The sequence below is a fragment of the Caretta caretta genome, chromosome 11 (assembly GCF_965140235.1).
Source record: "Caretta caretta isolate rCarCar2 chromosome 11, rCarCar1.hap1, whole genome shotgun sequence".
Taxonomy (NCBI): domain Eukaryota; kingdom Metazoa; phylum Chordata; order Testudines; family Cheloniidae; genus Caretta; species Caretta caretta.
The window spans coordinates 45,279,879-45,297,699 of record NC_134216.1 but is presented as its reverse complement, the minus strand read 5'-3'; the positions used below and the strand labels follow the sequence as shown (position 1 = coordinate 45,297,699).

Genomic DNA, 17,821 nt, shown 5'->3' with positions numbered 1-17,821 from the left:
CCATAGAGTATTAATATTTTGGTTACCTATAAAAACTCATGTCTAATATAATGTGGGGATTTTGTCTTTTTTTCATTACTACAGATCCACCAGGTCCACCTTCAAACCCACGAGTGATTGATACTACAAAGACCAGTGCTTCTTTAACATGGGGCAAGCCTCATTATGATGGTGGACTTGACATCATTGGCTACACAGTAGAGCATCAAAAGGAAGGAGAAGAAGAATGGGTAAAAGACACAACAGGAACTGCTTTAAGAATCACTGAATTTGTTGTTGCTAATCTCCAGCCAGGAGCCAAATACAATTTTAGAATCATTGCCATCAATGCTGTGGGTGCTGGTGAACCAGCACAGATTCCAAGCGTTGAAATCAAAGATCGGGAAATGGTTCCTGATTTTGAATTAGATGCTGAGCTGAGAAGAACACTTGTTGTTAGAGCTGGATTGAGTATTCGGATATTTGTGCCAATTAAAGGTCGCCCAACTCCTGAAGTTACATGGACGAAAGATGATATCCCACTTAAAGCACGTGCCAACATTGAAAATACAGACTCTTTTACTCTACTTATTATGACAGAATGTAATAGATACGATGCTGGAAAATATGTAATGACCCTTGAAAATGCTGCTGGTAAGAAAACTGGCTTTGTAAATGTAAAAGTCTTGGATACACCAGGACCACCAATAAATCTTAAGCCTAGGGAAATAACTAAAGACAGCATCATCCTGCACTGGGATATGCCTCTATTAGATGGTGGCTCACGTATAACAAATTATATTGTTGAAAAACGGGAAGCAACACGAAAGTCATATTCAACCGTCACCACCAACTGCCAGAAATGTTCCCTTAGGATTCCTAATTTGGTTGAAGGATGTGAATATTACTTCAGAGTGCTGGCTGAAAATGAGTTCGGGATTGGTGAACCAGCTGAAACTGCAGAACCTGTAAGAGCCTCTGAAGCACCATCACCACCTGAGAGCCTCAATATTATGGATATAACAAAGAGCACAGTTAGCCTGGCTTGGCCAAAGCCAGAACATGATGGTGGTAGCAAGATCACTGGTTATATAATTGAAGCACAGAAAAAAGGTTCCACTCAGTGGACACACATCACAACTGTGAAAACATTAGACTATGTCGTGAAGAATCTAACTGAAAATGAGGAATATACTTTCCAGGTTATGGCAGTTAATAGTGCTGGAAGAAGTGATCCAAGAGAAAGCAGACCAGTTGTTGTTAAAGAGCAGATGATGCTTCCTGAATTTGACCTCCGTGGAATTTACCAGAAATCAGTAATTGCCAGAGCTGGTGACAACATCAAAATTGAGATCCCTGTGCTTGGTCGTCCAAGACCAATTGTGACATGGAAAAAAGAAGACCAGCTGCTTAAGCAGACACAAAGGGTAAACTTTGAAAACACTGCAACTGCGACCATACTAACCATCAATGAATGCACAAGAAATGACAGTGGCCGCTATCCCCTATCAGCTAAAAATATTGTTGGAGAAGTTAGTGATGTGATCACTGTCCAGGTTCATGATATTCCTGGCCCTCCTATGGGACCAATCAAATATGATGAAGTTTCATCTGACTTTGTAATTTTCTCATGGGAACCTCCTCAGAATGATGGAGGGGTACCAATAAGTAATTATGTTGTAGAAATGCGTCAGACTGACAGTACCACATGGACTGAGTTAGCAACCACTGTTATACGTACCATGTTTAAAGCTACTCATCTTACTACTGGAGTTGAGTATCAATTCCGTGTTAAAGCTCAAAACAGATATGGAACGGGACCAGCCATTTCTTCAGAGCCTGTAATTGCCAACTATCCATTTAAGGTTCCTGGGCCTCCAGGTACTCCTCAGGTGATTGCAGTCACAAAAGAGTCAATGACCATTAGCTGGAATGAGCCTATTACTGATGGTGGAAGTCCAATTTTGGGATATCATGTTGAAAGAAAAGAACGAAATAGCATTCTTTGGCAGACTGTAAGTAAAGCATTGGTGGTAGGCAATATCTTTAAATCAAGTGGACTTACTGATGGCATTGCATATGAATTCCGTGTTATAGCAGAAAATATGGCTGGCAAAAGTAAACCAAGCAAACCATCTGATCCAGTGTTTGCTCTGGACCCTATAGATCCACCTGGTAAACCAATACCTCTCAACATTACAAGACATGCAGTAACACTTAAGTGGACTAAACCAGAATATGATGGAGGTTTTAAGATAACTGGTTACACTGTTGAAAAGAGAGACCTTCCTAATGGTCGCTGGCTAAAGGCTAACTTTAGCAATATACTAGAGACAGATTTCACTGTCAGTGGTCTGACAGAAGATGCTGCTTATGAATTCCGTGTGATTGCCAGAAATGCTGCTGGTGCAGTTAGCCAGCCATCTGAGCCATCAGATGCAATAACATGCAGAGATGACATTGAAGCACCAAGGATAATGGTGGATGCCAAATACAAGGACACTTTAGTACTGAAAGCAGGTGAAGTTTTCAGACTTGAGGCTGATGTTGCAGGTCGACCTCCACCAACCCTGACATGGACAAAAGATGAAAAAGAGCTAGAAGACACAGCAAAATTAGAAATAAAAAAGGCAGATTTCTCTACTGTTGTGATCAACAAAGATTCTGCCAGAAGAGATGGCGGTGCATATACACTTACTGCTTCTAATCCTGGTGGCTTTGCAAAGCATATCTTCAATGTTAAAGTTCTTGATAGACCTGGTCCACCCGAAGGGCCTTTGGCTGTGTCTGAGGTTACAAGTGAAAAATGCCTACTCTCATGGTTACCACCACTGGATGATGGAGGAGCAAAGATTGACCACTATGTGGTTGAAAAACGAGAAACAAGCAGACTAGCATGGACAAACGTGGCCTCAGAAGTTCCAGTAACTAAACAGAAGGTCACTAACCTATTAAAAGGCAACGAATATGTGTTCCGTGTCATGGCTGTTAACAAATATGGGGTTGGCGAGGTCCTGGAATCAGAGCCTATTCTTGCAGTAAATCCATATGTGCCACCTGATCCACCCAAAACACCTGAAGTTACAGCAATTACAAAAGATTCTATGATTGTCTGTTGGGGACGTCCTGATTCTGATGGTGGAAGCCCAATAACCAATTACATTGTAGAACGCCGTGACAGAGCTGGACTACGCTGGGTGAAATGTAACAAACGGGTTGTTACGGACTTACGCTATAAAGTATCTGGACTGACAGAGGGTCATGAGTATGAATATAGAATAATGGCTGAAAATGCTGCTGGAATTAGTGAACCAAGTCCAACCAGTCAATTCTATAAAGCTTGTGATACTGTGTTCAAGCCCGGTCCACCAGGTAATCCTCGTGTTTTAGACACTAGCAAGTCCTCAATTACAATAGCTTGGAATAAACCAATTTATGATGGTGGCTCAGAAATCACGGGTTATATGGTTGAGATAGCACTACCTGAAGAAGATGAATGGAAAATTGTAACTCCATCAGCAGGACTGAAGGCTACTTCCTTTACCATCACGGATCTCAAAGAAAACCAGGAGTATAAAATCCGAATATATGCCATGAACTCTGAAGGCATTGGAGAACCTGCCCTTGTTCCTGGATCACCAAAGGCTGAAGAAAGAATGCTACCTCCAGAGATTGAACTGGATGCAGAACTACGTAAAGTTGTCAATATCAGAGCCTGCTGTACTTTAAGACTTTTTGTCCCAATCAAAGGAAGACCAGCACCTGAAGTGAAATGGACAAGAGAACATGGAGAGTCTTTAGATAAAGCTACCATTGAATCAACAAGCTCTTATACTCTACTTACTGTTGGAAATGTAAACAGATTTGATAGTGGCAAGTATATATTGACAATAGAAAATAGTTCAGGCAGTAAATCAGCATTTGTAAATGTCAGGGTTCTTGATACACCTGGAGCACCACAAGATTTAAAAATAAAAGAAGTAACGAAATCATCTGTTACACTCACATGGGAGCCTCCTCTCATAGATGGAGGTTCAAAAATAAAAAATTATATCGTTGAAAAGCGTGAATCAACAAGAAAAGCTTATTCAACTGTTATTGCCAATTGCCACAAGACCAGCTGGAAAGTAGACAACCTGCAGGAAGGTTGCAACTATTATTTCAGAGTCCTAGCTGAAAATGAGTATGGAATAGGCCTTCCAGTTGAAACTCCAGAATCGGTGAAAGTGTCAGAAAGACCACTGCCACCAGGAAAGATAACTTTGCTAGATGTGACAAGAAATAGTGTATCCTTGTCATGGGAAAAACCTGAACATGATGGAGGTAGCAGAATTCTGGGTTATATTGTAGAAATGCAAAGCAAAGGCAGTGAAAAGTGGGCAATTTGTGCTACGGTAAAAGTTACTGAAGCCACTATAACTGGACTGATACAAGGGGAGGAATATTCCTTCCGTGTTTCAGCTCAGAATGAAAAAGGTATCAGCGATCCTCGACAACTGGGCATACCTGTGGTTGCAAAAGATCTTGTGATTCCACCAGCTTTCAAATTGTTGTTCACCACTTTCAGTGTCCTAGCAGGAGAGGACTTAAAGGTTGACGTCCCATTTGTTGGGCGACCCAAACCAGCTGTATTATGGCATAAAGACAATGTGCCACTGAAACAGACTACTAGAGTAAATGCAGAAAGTTCAGAAAACAGCACATTGCTAACAATAAAAGAAGCCTGCAAAGATGACGTTGGACTATATTTAGTCAAACTTACAAATTCTGCAGGTGAAGTTACTGAAACTCTTAATATTGTTGTCCTTGATAAACCAGGGCCTCCAACTGGACCAGTAAAGGTAGATGAAGTAACAGCAGATAGTATCACCATTTCCTGGGAACCACCAATATATGATGGTGGCAGCTCTATCAACAATTATATTGTAGAAAAACGGGACACTTCTACTACTGTCTGGCACATTGTGTCAGCTACTGTTGCCAGAACAACAATAAAAGCCTGTAGATTAAAGACTGGAAGTGAATATCAGTTCAGAATTGCAGCTGAGAACAGATATGGAAAGAGTACATATCTCACATCAGAGTCTGTTGTAGCCCAATATCCATTCAAAGTTCCTGGTCCACCTGGAACACCTTTTGTATCGGTTCACTCAAAAGATAGCATGGTGGTACAGTGGCATGAACCAGTCAATGATGGAGGTAGCAAGATCATTGGGTACCATTTGGAACGCAAAGAACGAAATAGCATCCTCTGGGTTAAACTAAACAAAACATCTATTCCTGACACTAAATTTAAGACAACTGGCCTTGAAGAGGGACTTGAATATGAGTTCAGAGTTTACGCAGAAAATATAGTGGGTATTGGAAAGGCAAGTAAAGTATCTGAATGTTATACAGCACATGACCCATGTGATCCTCCAGGTCGTCCAGAACCAGTAATTGTCACAAGGAACTCAGTAACCCTTCAGTGGAAGAAACCTGAATATGATGGTGGAAGCAAAATCACAGGCTACATTGTTGAAAAGAAGGAGTTACCAGATGGTCGCTGGATGAAAGCAAGCTTTACAAATGTCATTGAGACTCAGTTTGCAGTAACTGGCCTAGCAGAAAATCAGAGGTATGAGTTCCGTGTCATAGCAAGAAATGCTGCAGGTGTTTTCAGTGAACCATCTGAAAGCTCAGGGGCAATCACAGTCAAAGACGAAGTAGAGCCACCTCGTATAAGTATGGATCCAAAATATAAAGAAACAATTATAGTAAATGCTGGTGAGTCATTCAAGATTGATGCTGATGTTTATGGCAAACCATTACCTTCCATTCACTGGCTAAAAGGTGATCACAAATTAGCAAACACGGTTCATTTGGAAATAAAAAGCACAGATTTTGCAACAAGCCTCAGTGTAAAAGAAGCCATTCGTGTTGATAGTGGTCATTATGTATTGCTGGCAAAGAACGTTGCAGGTGAAAAAACAGCTTCTGTTCATGTCAAAGTTCTTGATAGACCTGGGCCACCTGAAGGGCCTGTTGATATAACAGGAGTTACTGCTGAAAAATGTGTGTTAGCTTGGAAACCCCCACTACAGGATGGTGGTAGTAACATTTCACACTACATTGTTGAAAGAAGAGAAACCAGCCGCTTAGTTTGGACTGTAGTGGACTCCAGTGTGCAAGCCCTTAGTTGCAAAATTACAAAACTTTTGGAAGGAAATGAATATGTCTTCCGTATCATGGCTGTAAACAAATATGGTGTTGGTGAATCTCTTGAATCTGAACCAGTAATTGCAAAGAACCCATTTGTTGTCCCACTTCCACCAAATGCCCCAGAAGTCTCAGCCGTTACCAAAGATTCAATGATTGTTGTATGGGAAAGGCCAGCCTCAGATGGTGGTAGTGAAATTCTGGGCTATGTTCTTGAAAAACGAGATAAAGAAGGCATTCGCTGGACAAGATGCAACAAGCGTTTGGTTAGTGAACTGAGATACAGGGTGACTGGACTTATAGAGAACCATGACTATGAGTACAGAGTATCAGCTGAAAATGCTGCTGGTCTTAGTGAACCAAGCCTACCTTCCACTTACTATAAGGCTTGTGATCCTATTTACAAGCCAGGTCCGCCTAATAATCCCAAAGCTATAGATGTGACAAGATCTTCAGTTTTCCTTTCATGGGGCAAACCAATCTATGATGGTGGCAGTGAAATCCAGGGATACATTGTTGAAAAATGTGATGTAAGTGTTGGTGACTGGACAATTTGTACCCCACCAACTGGAATCAAGAAAACAAATATGGAAGTAGAAAATTTATTAGAAAAACATGAATATAAATTCCGTATCTGTGCTGTTAATAAAGCTGGAGTTGGAGAGCATGCTGATGTTCCTGGTTCTGTTATTGTTGAAGAAAAATTGGAAGCTCCAGACCTTGATCTTGACCTAGACTTAAGGAAAATTGTAAATGTAAGGGCAGGTGGTTCCTTAAGATTATTTGTTCCTATTAGAGGGCGTCCAACCCCTGAAGTAAAATGGGGTAAAATGGATGGTGAGATCAGAGAGGCAGCTATTATTGACATTACTAGCAGCTTCACTTCCCTTGTTCTTGACAATGTTAACAGATTTGATACTGGAAAATACATTCTTACTTTAGAAAACAGTAGTGGAATAAAGTCTGCCTTTGTCAGTGTAAGGGTACTGGATACCCCAAGTCCACCTGTTAACCTAAAAATTAAGGAGATCACCAAAGACTCTGTTTCACTTTCATGGGAACCTCCTTTACTGGATGGTGGCGCTAAAATAAAAAATTATATTGTTGAAAAGCGTGAAGCAACAAGAAAGGCCTATGCAGCTGTTGCAACAAATTGCCACAAGACCTCATGGAAAGTAGACCAACTTCAGGAGGGCAGCAATTACTACTTCAGAGTCACTGCTGAGAATGAATTTGGAATTGGCCTTCCTGCAGAAACCATTGACCCAATTAAGGTTGCTGAAGTTCCTCAACCTCCAGGGAAAATAACAGTTGATGATGTCACAAGAAATAGTGTATCGCTAAACTGGTCAAAGCCGGAACATGATGGCGGTAGCAAAATCTTACAATATATTGTTGAGATGCAAGTTAAGGGCAGTGACAAATGGTCAGAATGTGCATGTGTAAAAGCACTTGAAGCACTGATTACTAACCTAACTCAAGGAGAAGAATATCTATTTAGAGTAATAGCTGTAAATGAAAAAGGCAAGAGTGATCCACGATCTCTTGCGGTTCCAGTGGTCGCCAAAGACCTTGTTATTGAACCAGATGTAAGACCTGCATTCCACAGTTACAGTATCCAGGTGGGACAAGATCTAAAAGTAGAAATACCAATTTCTGGTCGACCTACACCAACTGTTACTTGGACAAAAGATGGCCAACTGTTAAAGCAGACAACAAGAGTTAATATTAATGATTTGCCTAATCTCACTGTACTGAATATTAAAGAAACACACAAAGAGGACAGTGGCATGTATGGAATCACAGTTGCTAATGTTATTGGACAAAAGTCTGCATCTGTTGAAATTATAACACTAGACAAGCCTGATCCTCCAAGAGGGCCTGTAAAGTTTGATGATATTAGTGCTGAAAGCATTACAGTATCATGGAATCCTCCACTGTATACAGGTGGCTGCCAAATCACCAACTACATTGTTCATAAGAGAGATACAACAACCACTGTATGGGAAACGGTTTCAGCTGCTGTTGCAAGAACTACCCTAAAAGTGACTAAACTGAAAACTGGCTCAGAATATCAGTTTAGAATATTTGCTGAAAACAGGTATGGACAGAGCTTTGCCTTGGAATCTGAACCAGTTGTAGCTCAGTACCCCTATAAAGAACCCGGTCCTCCTGGCACACCATTTGTGACAACAGTAACAAAAGACTCTATGGTTGTACAGTGGCATGAACCAATTAATGATGGTGGAAGTAAAGTTTTGGGTTACCATCTTGAGAGAAAGGAAAGAAACAGCATTTTATGGACAAAAATAAATAAGACCATTATCCAAGACACGCATTATAAAACAACTAACCTTGAAGAAAGCATTGAATATGAATTTAGGGTTTCTGCAGAAAATATTGTTGGTGTAGGAAAAGCAAGCAAAGTTTCAGAGTGCTATGTAGCCCGAGACCCCTGTGATCCTCCAGGATGCCCAGAAGCCATAATTGTTAAAAGAAGCTCAATTACTCTACAATGGATCAAACCAGAATATGATGGAGGTAGCAAGATTACTGGTTATATTGTAGAAAAACGTGACTTGCCTGATGGTCGCTGGATGAAAGCTAGCTTCACAAATGTCATTGAAACTCAGTTCACCGTAACAGGGCTTACTGAAGATCAAAGATATGAATTTAGAGTCATTGCAAAGAATGCTGCAGGTGCAATAAGCAAACCCTCTGATAGTACAGGACCAATAACAGCAAAGGATGAAGTTGAGCTTCCAAGAATCTCAATGGATCCACAATACAAAGATACAGTTGTTGTAAATGCTGGAGAAATGTTCAAACTTGAGGCTGATGTCCATGGAAAGCCACTACCTACCATTAAGTGGTTCAAAGGCGATAAGGAACTTGAAGAAACTGCTAGATGTGAGATAAAGAACACTGATTTCAAGGCATTAGTTATTGTAAAAGATGCCATTAGAGTTGATGGTGGACAGTACATTTTACAAGCCTCTAACATTGCAGGAACAAAGTCAGTACCCATAAATGTAAAAGTATTGGACAGACCAGGTCCGCCAGAAGGCCCAGTTCAGGTTACTGGAATTACTTCTGAAAAATGTTCATTGTCATGGAATCCACCACTCCATGACGGTGGTAGTGACATTTCTCATTACATTGTTGAGAAGAGAGAAACTAGCCGCCTTGCCTGGACTGTTGTTGCTTCAGATGCTGTAGCCACAATGCTGAAAGTAACAAAACTTTTGGAAGGTAATGAGTATATTTTCCGTATAATGGCAGTTAACAAATATGGTGTTGGTGAGCCTCTGGAGTCTATTCCAGTACTTATGAAAAATCCATTTGTGGTTCCTGGTCCACCAAAGGCACTGGAAATTACTAACATCACAAAGGATTCCATGACTGTCTGCTGGAGCAGGCCAGATAGTGATGGAGGCAGTGAAATTATTGGTTACATTGTAGAAAAGAGAGACAGAGCTGGCATCAGATGGACAAAATGTAATAAACGCAGAATTACAGATTTGCGATTAAGAGTCACTGGACTAACAGAAGATCATGAGTATGAATTCAGAGTATCTGCTGAAAATGCTGCTGGAACTGGTGAACCGAGCCAAGCTTCTCCTTATTTTAAAGCTTGTGACCCTGTGTTCAAACCTGGTCCACCCACTAATGCTCATGTTGTAGATACCACCAAAAATTCAATTACACTTGGTTGGGGTAAACCTATTTATGATGGTGGTAGTGAAATCCAAGGATACATTGTGGAGCTCTGTAAAGCAGAGGAAGAAGAATGGACAGTAGCTACTCCACAGACTGGGCTGCGTGTCACTCGATTTGAGATTAGAAAACTTATTGAACATCAGGAATATAAAGTACGAGTGTGTGCCCTCAATAAAGTTGGTGTAGGAGAGGCTGCATCAGTTCCTGGAACTGTTAAACCAGAAGACAAGCTTGAAGCTCCTGAACTTGATATTGATTCAGAACTAAGGAAAGGAATATTGGTTAGAGCTGGTGGATCTGCTAGGATTCACATACCATTCAGAGGACGACCAACACCTGAAATCACATGGTCTCGGGAAGAAGGTGAATTTACAGATAAGGTTCAAATTGAAAAAGGCATAAACTACACACAACTATCCATCGATAACTGTGATAGAAATGATACTGGAAAGTACATTCTTAAGTTAGAGAACAGCAGTGGATCGAAGTCTGCATTTGTTACAGTAAAAGTCCTTGACACACCAGGACCACCACAAAATTTAGTAGTAAAAGATGTTAAGAAAAATCATGCAGTACTATCCTGGGAACTACCCGCTAATGATGGTGGTGCAAAAATAAAGAATTACGTGATTGACAAACGTGAGTCAACCAGAAAGGCATATGCAAATGTGAGTGCTAAATGTGGCAAAACAAGCTTTAAAGTTGAAAACCTTACAGAAGGAGCAACTTATTATTTCAGAGTTATGGCTGAAAATGAATTTGGAATTGGTATTCCAGCTGAAACTATAGATGCTATGAAAGCCTCAGAGCCACCTTTGCCTCCTGGGAAAGTCAGTCTCACTGATGTGACTCACACAAGTGCATCACTTATGTGGGAGAAACCTGAACATGATGGAGGTAGCAGAATTTTGGGGTACATAGTTGAAATGCAGCCTAAAGGAATAGAAAAATGGAGTGTTGTCACTGAGACCAAAGTGTGCAGTGTAGTTGTACCCGGTTTGAGTTCAGATCAAGAATATCAGTTCCGTGTGATAGCCTACAATGAAAAAGGCAAAAGTGATCCCAGAGCACTTGCAATTCCTGTGATAGCTAAAGATTTGACAATTGAGCCAAGTTTCAAGCTGATGTTTAATACTTACAGTGTCCAGGCTGGAGAAGATCTTAAGATAGAAGTACCATTTATAGGCCGACCCACCCCTAAGATTACTTGGACAAAAGATGAGCAGTCACTTAAACAGACAACCAGGTTAAATGTCCATGACACACCAACATCCACTATCTTACATATTAAAGAAAGCAATAAGGATGACTTTGGCAAATATACAGTAACAGCATCAAACACAGCAGGCACGGCTACAGAGCACCTGAGCATAATTGTACTTGAAAAGCCAGGCTCTCCACGAGGACCTGTTCGCTTTGATGAAGTTAGCGCAAACTTTGTTGTCTTATCATGGGACGCACCAGATTATAATGGAGGCTGCCAGATAACCAACTACATAGTAGAGAAACGTGACACAACCACTACCACCTGGCAGATGGTATCAGCAACAGTTGCAAGAACAACAATCAAAGTGGCAAATCTTAAAACAAGTTCTGAATACCAGTTTAGAATTTGTGCTGAAAACAGATATGGAAAGAGCCCTCCACTGGATTCTAAGGCAGTTGTTGTGCAATACCCATATAAAGAACCTGGGGCACCTGGAACGCCATTTGTTACATCAGCTTCCAAAGACCATATGATTGTACAGTGGAACGAACCAGTTAATGATGGAGGAAGCAAGGTTCTTGGCTACCATCTTGAGCGTAAAGATAAAAACAGCATTCTTTGGACAAAGTTGAACAAGGCCCTCATTCCAGACACCAAATATAAAACAGATGGCCTTGAAGAAGGTCTTGAATATGAGTTCAGAGTTTCTGCTGAAAACATTGTTGGCATTGGTAAAGTTAGCAAAGTATCTGAACTGTATGCTGCCCGTGATCCATGTGATCCACCTGGCCGCCCAGATCCCGTTGTTATTACAAGAAATTATGTCACAATGAACTGGAAAAAACCTGAGTATGATGGTGGTAGCAAAATAACTGGATATATTGTAGAAAAGAAAGAACTACCTGAAGGTCGTTGGATGAAAGCCAGCTTTACAAATGTACTGGAAACAGAATTTACAGTAACTGGTCTTGTTGAAAACCAAATATATGAATTTAGAGTAATCGCAAGAAATGCAGCTGGTAGCTTGAGTGAACCATCTGAAAGCACAGGGCCAATTACTGCTAGAGACGAAATTGAAGCACCAAGAGCGTCATTGGATCCAAAATACAAAGATGTCATTGTTGTTCATGCTGGAGAAACCTTTGTTCTTGAGGCTGACATCCATGGTAAACCTATTCCTGACATTACATGGTCAAAAGATGGAAAAGAGCTTGAAGAAACAACTGCAAGAATGGAAATTAAATCTACACTTCAGAGAACAACTCTCACGGTCAAAGACTGTGTAAGAATTGATGGAGGTCACTACTCACTTAAACTCAGCAATGTTGGGGGTACAAAATCTATACCAATCACAGTAAAAGTGCTTGACAGGCCAGGACCTCCAGAGGGTCCTTTGAAGATTACAGGTGTCACTGCAGAAAAATGTTACTTGGCATGGGCCCCACCTTTACATGATGGCGGTTCTAGCATCTCACATTACATCATTGAGAAGAGAGAGACAAGCAGACTTTCCTGGACACTAGTGGCATCTGATGTGCAAGCTCTTAACCACAAAGTAACCAAACTCCTTCCAGGCAATGAATATATTTTCCGTGTAATGGCTGTGAACAAATTTGGAATTGGAGAACCACTGGAATCTGAGCCTGTTGTGGCTTGTAATCCATACAAACCTCCGGGTCCTCCTTCAGTGCCAGACGTTTCAGCAATCACAAAAGATTCTATGATTGTAACATGGGGTCGTCCAACAGACAATGGTGGAGCTGAAATTGAAGGTTACATACTTGAAAAGCGAGACAAAGATGGTATTCGATGGACCAAGTGCCATAAGAAAAGGCTAACAGACTTGCGGTTCAGAGTAACTGGACTTACAGATGGGCATTTCTATGAATTCAGGGTTTCTGCTGAAAATGCAGCTGGTGTAGGTGAGTCTAGTGAGCCATCCATTTTCTATCGTGCATGTGATGCACTGTATCCACCAGGCCCACCAAGTAATCCAAAGGTGACAGACACTTCCAGATCATCAGTGTCACTTGCATGGAACAAGCCTATTTATGATGGTGGTGCTCCCATTAAGGGATATGTTGTGGAAGTAAAAGAAGATACTGCTGATGAATGGATTACTTGCACACCACCAACAGGACTACAAGGAAAACAGTTCACTGTAACAAAACTTAAAGAAAACCATCAATACAATTTCCGCATCTGTGCCATTAACTCTGAAGGAGTCGGGGAACCTGCAACTATACCTGGTACAGTCATTGCAGCTGACAAAATAGAACCTCCTGAAATCGAACTAGATGCGGATCTCAGAAAAGTAGTCACTGTACGTGCGAGTGGTACATTACGTCTGTTTGTTACCATCAAAGGAAGACCAGAACCTGAAGTCAAATGGGAAAAAGCAGAAGGCACCATTAGTGACCGAGCTCAGATTGAGGTTACCAGTTCATATACAATGCTGGTCATTGATAATGTAAACAGATTTGACAGTGGTAGATACAACCTGACTTTAGAAAATAATAGTGGCAAAAAATCAGCTTTTGTTAATGTCAGAGTCCTTGATTCCCCCAGTGCACCTGTTAACTTGACAATCAGAGAAGTTAAGAGAGATTCAGTAGCATTAGCCTGGGAACCACCACTTATTGATGGTGGAGCTAAAATTACAAACTACATCATTGAAAAGCGAGAATCTACTAGAAAGGCATATGCCACTGTTACAAATAACTGCACTAAAAATACTTTCAAAATTGATCAACTACAGGAAGGATGCATTTACTACTTCCGTGTCTTGGCAGCAAATGAATATGGGGTTGGTTTGCCAGCAGAAACAGCTGAACCAGTTAAGGTTTCTGAACCACCGTATCCACCTGGAAAAGTAACTCTTGTAGATGTGACTCGCAACACTGCTACGATTACATGGGAGAAACCAGAGAGTGATGGTGGCAGTAAAATTACTGGTTATATAGTGGAAATGCAAACTAAAGGAAGTGAAAAATGGAGCACTTGTACCCAAGTTAAGACACTAGAAGCAACAATAACAGGCTTAAGTAAGGGAGAGGAATACACTTTCAGAGTGATTGCTGTAAATGAAAAAGGGAAGAGTGATCCAAGACAACTTGGAGTTCCAGTAGTTGCAAAAGATATTGAAATCCAGCCTTCTGCTGAACTTCTTTTCAATACTTTCAGTGTTAAAGCTGGAGATGATCTTAAGATTGATGTGCCGATCAGAGGTAGGCCTCCACCAACAGCTAGCTGGAGGAAAGATGGACAGACCTTAAAAGAGACAACTAGGGTAAATGTTCAAACATCAAAGACTTCAACTTTGCTGACCTTCAAGGAAGCTTCAAAGGACGATGTTGGAAATTATGAATTATGTATTTCCAACAGTGCTGGATCTACAACATTTTCTATCACTGTAATTGTTCTTGACAGACCAGGACCTCCATCTGATGTACATATTGACAGTGTTAGCGCAGATAATGTAACTTTATCTTGGAAACCTCCAGTGTATGATGGTGGCTGCCATATTAGCAATTACATTGTGGAGAAGCGAGAAACTACCACAACAATATGGGATGTAGTGTCTGCAGCAGTTGCAAGAACATCGATTAAAGTAGTGCGTCTAACCACAGGATCTGAATATCAGTTCCGTGTGTGTGCAGAAAACCGCTATGGTAGGAGCACCTATGTTGAGTCTCCCTTTGTTGTTGCAGAGTATCCATTTAAGCCACCTGGTCCACCTGGAACTCCTCAAGTAGTACATGCAGCTAAAACTTTCATGACTGTAAGTTGGCAGGAACCAGTCAATGACGGAGGTAGCAAAGTAATTGGATATCATCTTGAAAGGAAAGAAAGAAGCAGCATTCTTTGGACAAAAGTAAACAAAAGCCTCATAAGTGATACACAAATGAAGGTCACTGGCCTTGAAGAAGGACTAATGTATGAATATCGTGTGTATGCTGAAAATATTGCAGGAATAGGCAAATGCAGTAAATCATGTGAACCTGCTGCTGCAAGAGATCCATGTGATCCTCCTGGTCAGCCAGAAGTTACTAATATTACAAGAACATGTGTCTCATTGTCATGGTCCAAACCAGAATATGATGGTGGAGCTAAGATTACAGGATATATTATTGAGCGCAGAGAGCTACCAGATGGCCGTTGGCTAAAATGCAATTTCACAAACATACAAGAAACTTTCTTTGATGTGACTGGACTTACAGAAGATCAGCGATATGAATTCCATGTTATTGCAAAGAACGCTGCTGGACTCTTTAGTGAGCCATCTGAATCAACTGGACCTGTGACTGTAAAAGATGATGTTGATGCTCCAAGAATCATGATGGATGTCAAATTTAGGGACGTTGTTGTTGTTAAAGCTGGAGAGGTCCTTAAAATCAATGCTGATATTGCAGGACGACCTTCACCTGTGATTTCATGGACAAAGGATGGCAAAGAGATTGAGGAAAAAGCAAGAGTTGAAATAGTCTCAACAGATCACACTACTGCGATAACTGTGAAGGATTGCATTCGACGGGATTCGGGTCAGTATGTATTAACACTACAAAATGTTGCAGGAACAAGATCTTTGGCTGTTAACTGCAAAGTACTTGATAGACCCGGCCCACCTGCAGGCCCATTAGAAATAACTGGCCTTACTGCTGAAAAGTGTCACCTGTCATGGGGACCACCCCAAGAAAATGGAGGTGCAGATATTGATTATTATATTGTAGAAAAACGTGAGACCAGTAGAATTGCATGGACACTTTGTGAAGGAGAGCTTAGAACAACATCCTGTAAAGTAACAAAACTACTTAAAGGAAACGAATACATCTTCAGAGTGATGGGAGTTAACAAATATGGTGTTGGTGAAGCTTTGGAGAGCTATGCAGTCAAGGCCCTAGATCCATTTACAGTTCCAAATCCACCTAAATCTTTAGAGATAACCAGTGTGACAAAGGATTCCATGACCCTGTGCTGGGCAAGGCCCGACAGTGATGGAGGAAATGAGATCTCTGGATACATAATTGAAAGACGTGAGAAAAATAGCCTACGATGGATCCGTGTAAACAAAAAACCAGTTTATGATCTAAGAGTTAAGTCATTAGGTCTTCGAGACGGATGTGAATATGAATATCGGGTTTATGCAGAAAATGCTGCTGGTCTCAGTCTTCCAAGTGACACTTCACCATTGATTCGGGCAGAAGATCCAGTTTTCATACCATCTCCTCCATCTAAACCTAAGATTCTGGACTCAACAAGATCAAATATAACAATTGGATGGACAAAGCCATTATTTGATGGAGGTGCCCCAGTTACTGGGTACACAGTGGAATACAAGAAAACTGATGAAACTGACTGGTCAATAGCTATTCAAAATTTAAGAGGCACAGAGTACACTGTAATTGGGCTAACATCAGGGTCTGAATATGTCTTCAGAGTAAGATCTATCAACAAAGTTGGTGCTAGTGATCCAAGTGATGTCTCAGAACCTCAGGTAGCAAAGGAAAGAGAGGAAGAACCTGCCTTTGATATTGATAGTGAAATGCGAAAGACTTTAATTGTAAAGGCTGGTGAATCTTTTACAATGACCGTACCTTTCAGGGGAAAACCAGTCCCAAATGTAATGTGGAATAAACCAGAGACAGATCTCCGTACACGAGCGTCTATTGATTCTTCAGATTATTGTACCTCACTGACCATTGAGAAAGCAACAAGAAATGATTCTGGAAAATATGCATTAACATTACAAAATATCCTGAGCACAGCTACCTTGACCTTAGTTGTCAAAGTTCTTGATTCCCCTGGACCTCCATCTAATATTGCTGTAAAAGATGTAACAAAAGAATCTGCAGTGTTATCCTGGGATGTTCCTGAGAATGATGGCGGTGCTCTTGTGAAGAACTATTACATTGAAAAACGAGAGGCTAGCAAGAAGGCTTGGGTCACTATAACCAACAATTGCCATCGCCTTTCCTACAAAGTTACCAGTCTTCAAGAAGGTGCTGTTTACTACTTCAGAGTCTCTGGAGAAAATGAATTTGGTGTTGGAGTATCCACTGAGACCAAAGAAGGAGTTAAAATAACAGGTTTGTTTCAACAATAAAAATACTTATAGCATAAATTACATATATATGCTTAAAATATTTAACATAAAATAATTATTAGTTGTAATAATTACTTTGAAGTTGTTAATGTTTATACAGCACCAAAGATGTTCTTAAGGGTTTTACAAATATAAGAGAAAACCATTAATAATTTATACTTTAAATATTGCAATTATCTAAGTATTAAAAAATCTATGCATATAGATTCCAAGTAAAATATATACTTTTCTCAATTCAAATGACATTCTTGCCAAAGTAAAAAAGAAAATGTATGTTGTATTAATTATCCTGTTATGTTGAATCTTTTTTATCTTAGAAAAACCAAGCCCACCAGAAAAGCTTGGAGTAACTGGTGTCACTAAAGACAGCATTTCTCTGTCATGGCTGAAACCAGAACATGATGGTGGAAGCAGAATTGTGAGCTACCTCATTGAAGCTCTTGAGAAAGGACAGCAAAAATGGGTTAAATGTGCAGTTGTAAAGACAACTCATCATGTTGTCCACGGTCTCAAAGAGAATGTTGACTATTTCTTCAGAGTGTCTGCAGAAAATCAAGCTGGTCTAAGTGATCCTAAAGAACTCCTGCTCCCTATTACAGTGAGAGAACAACTGG

The 17,821-nt window shown here is 40.5% G+C and overlaps 1 protein-coding gene across 1 annotated transcript in view; it reads left to right on the top strand.

Annotated features, from left to right (window-relative positions):
* The window catches only part of TTN (titin), a 311,267-nt gene that overhangs the window by 264,731 nt on the left and 28,715 nt on the right, over positions 1-17,821 (top strand). The window contains exons 288-289 of the mRNA XM_075117654.1: positions 85-17,190; positions 17,525-17,821. Coding sequence (XP_074973755.1) covers positions 85-17,190; positions 17,525-17,821 — 17,403 coding nt within the window. The remainder of the gene's footprint in view (positions 1-84; positions 17,191-17,524) is intronic.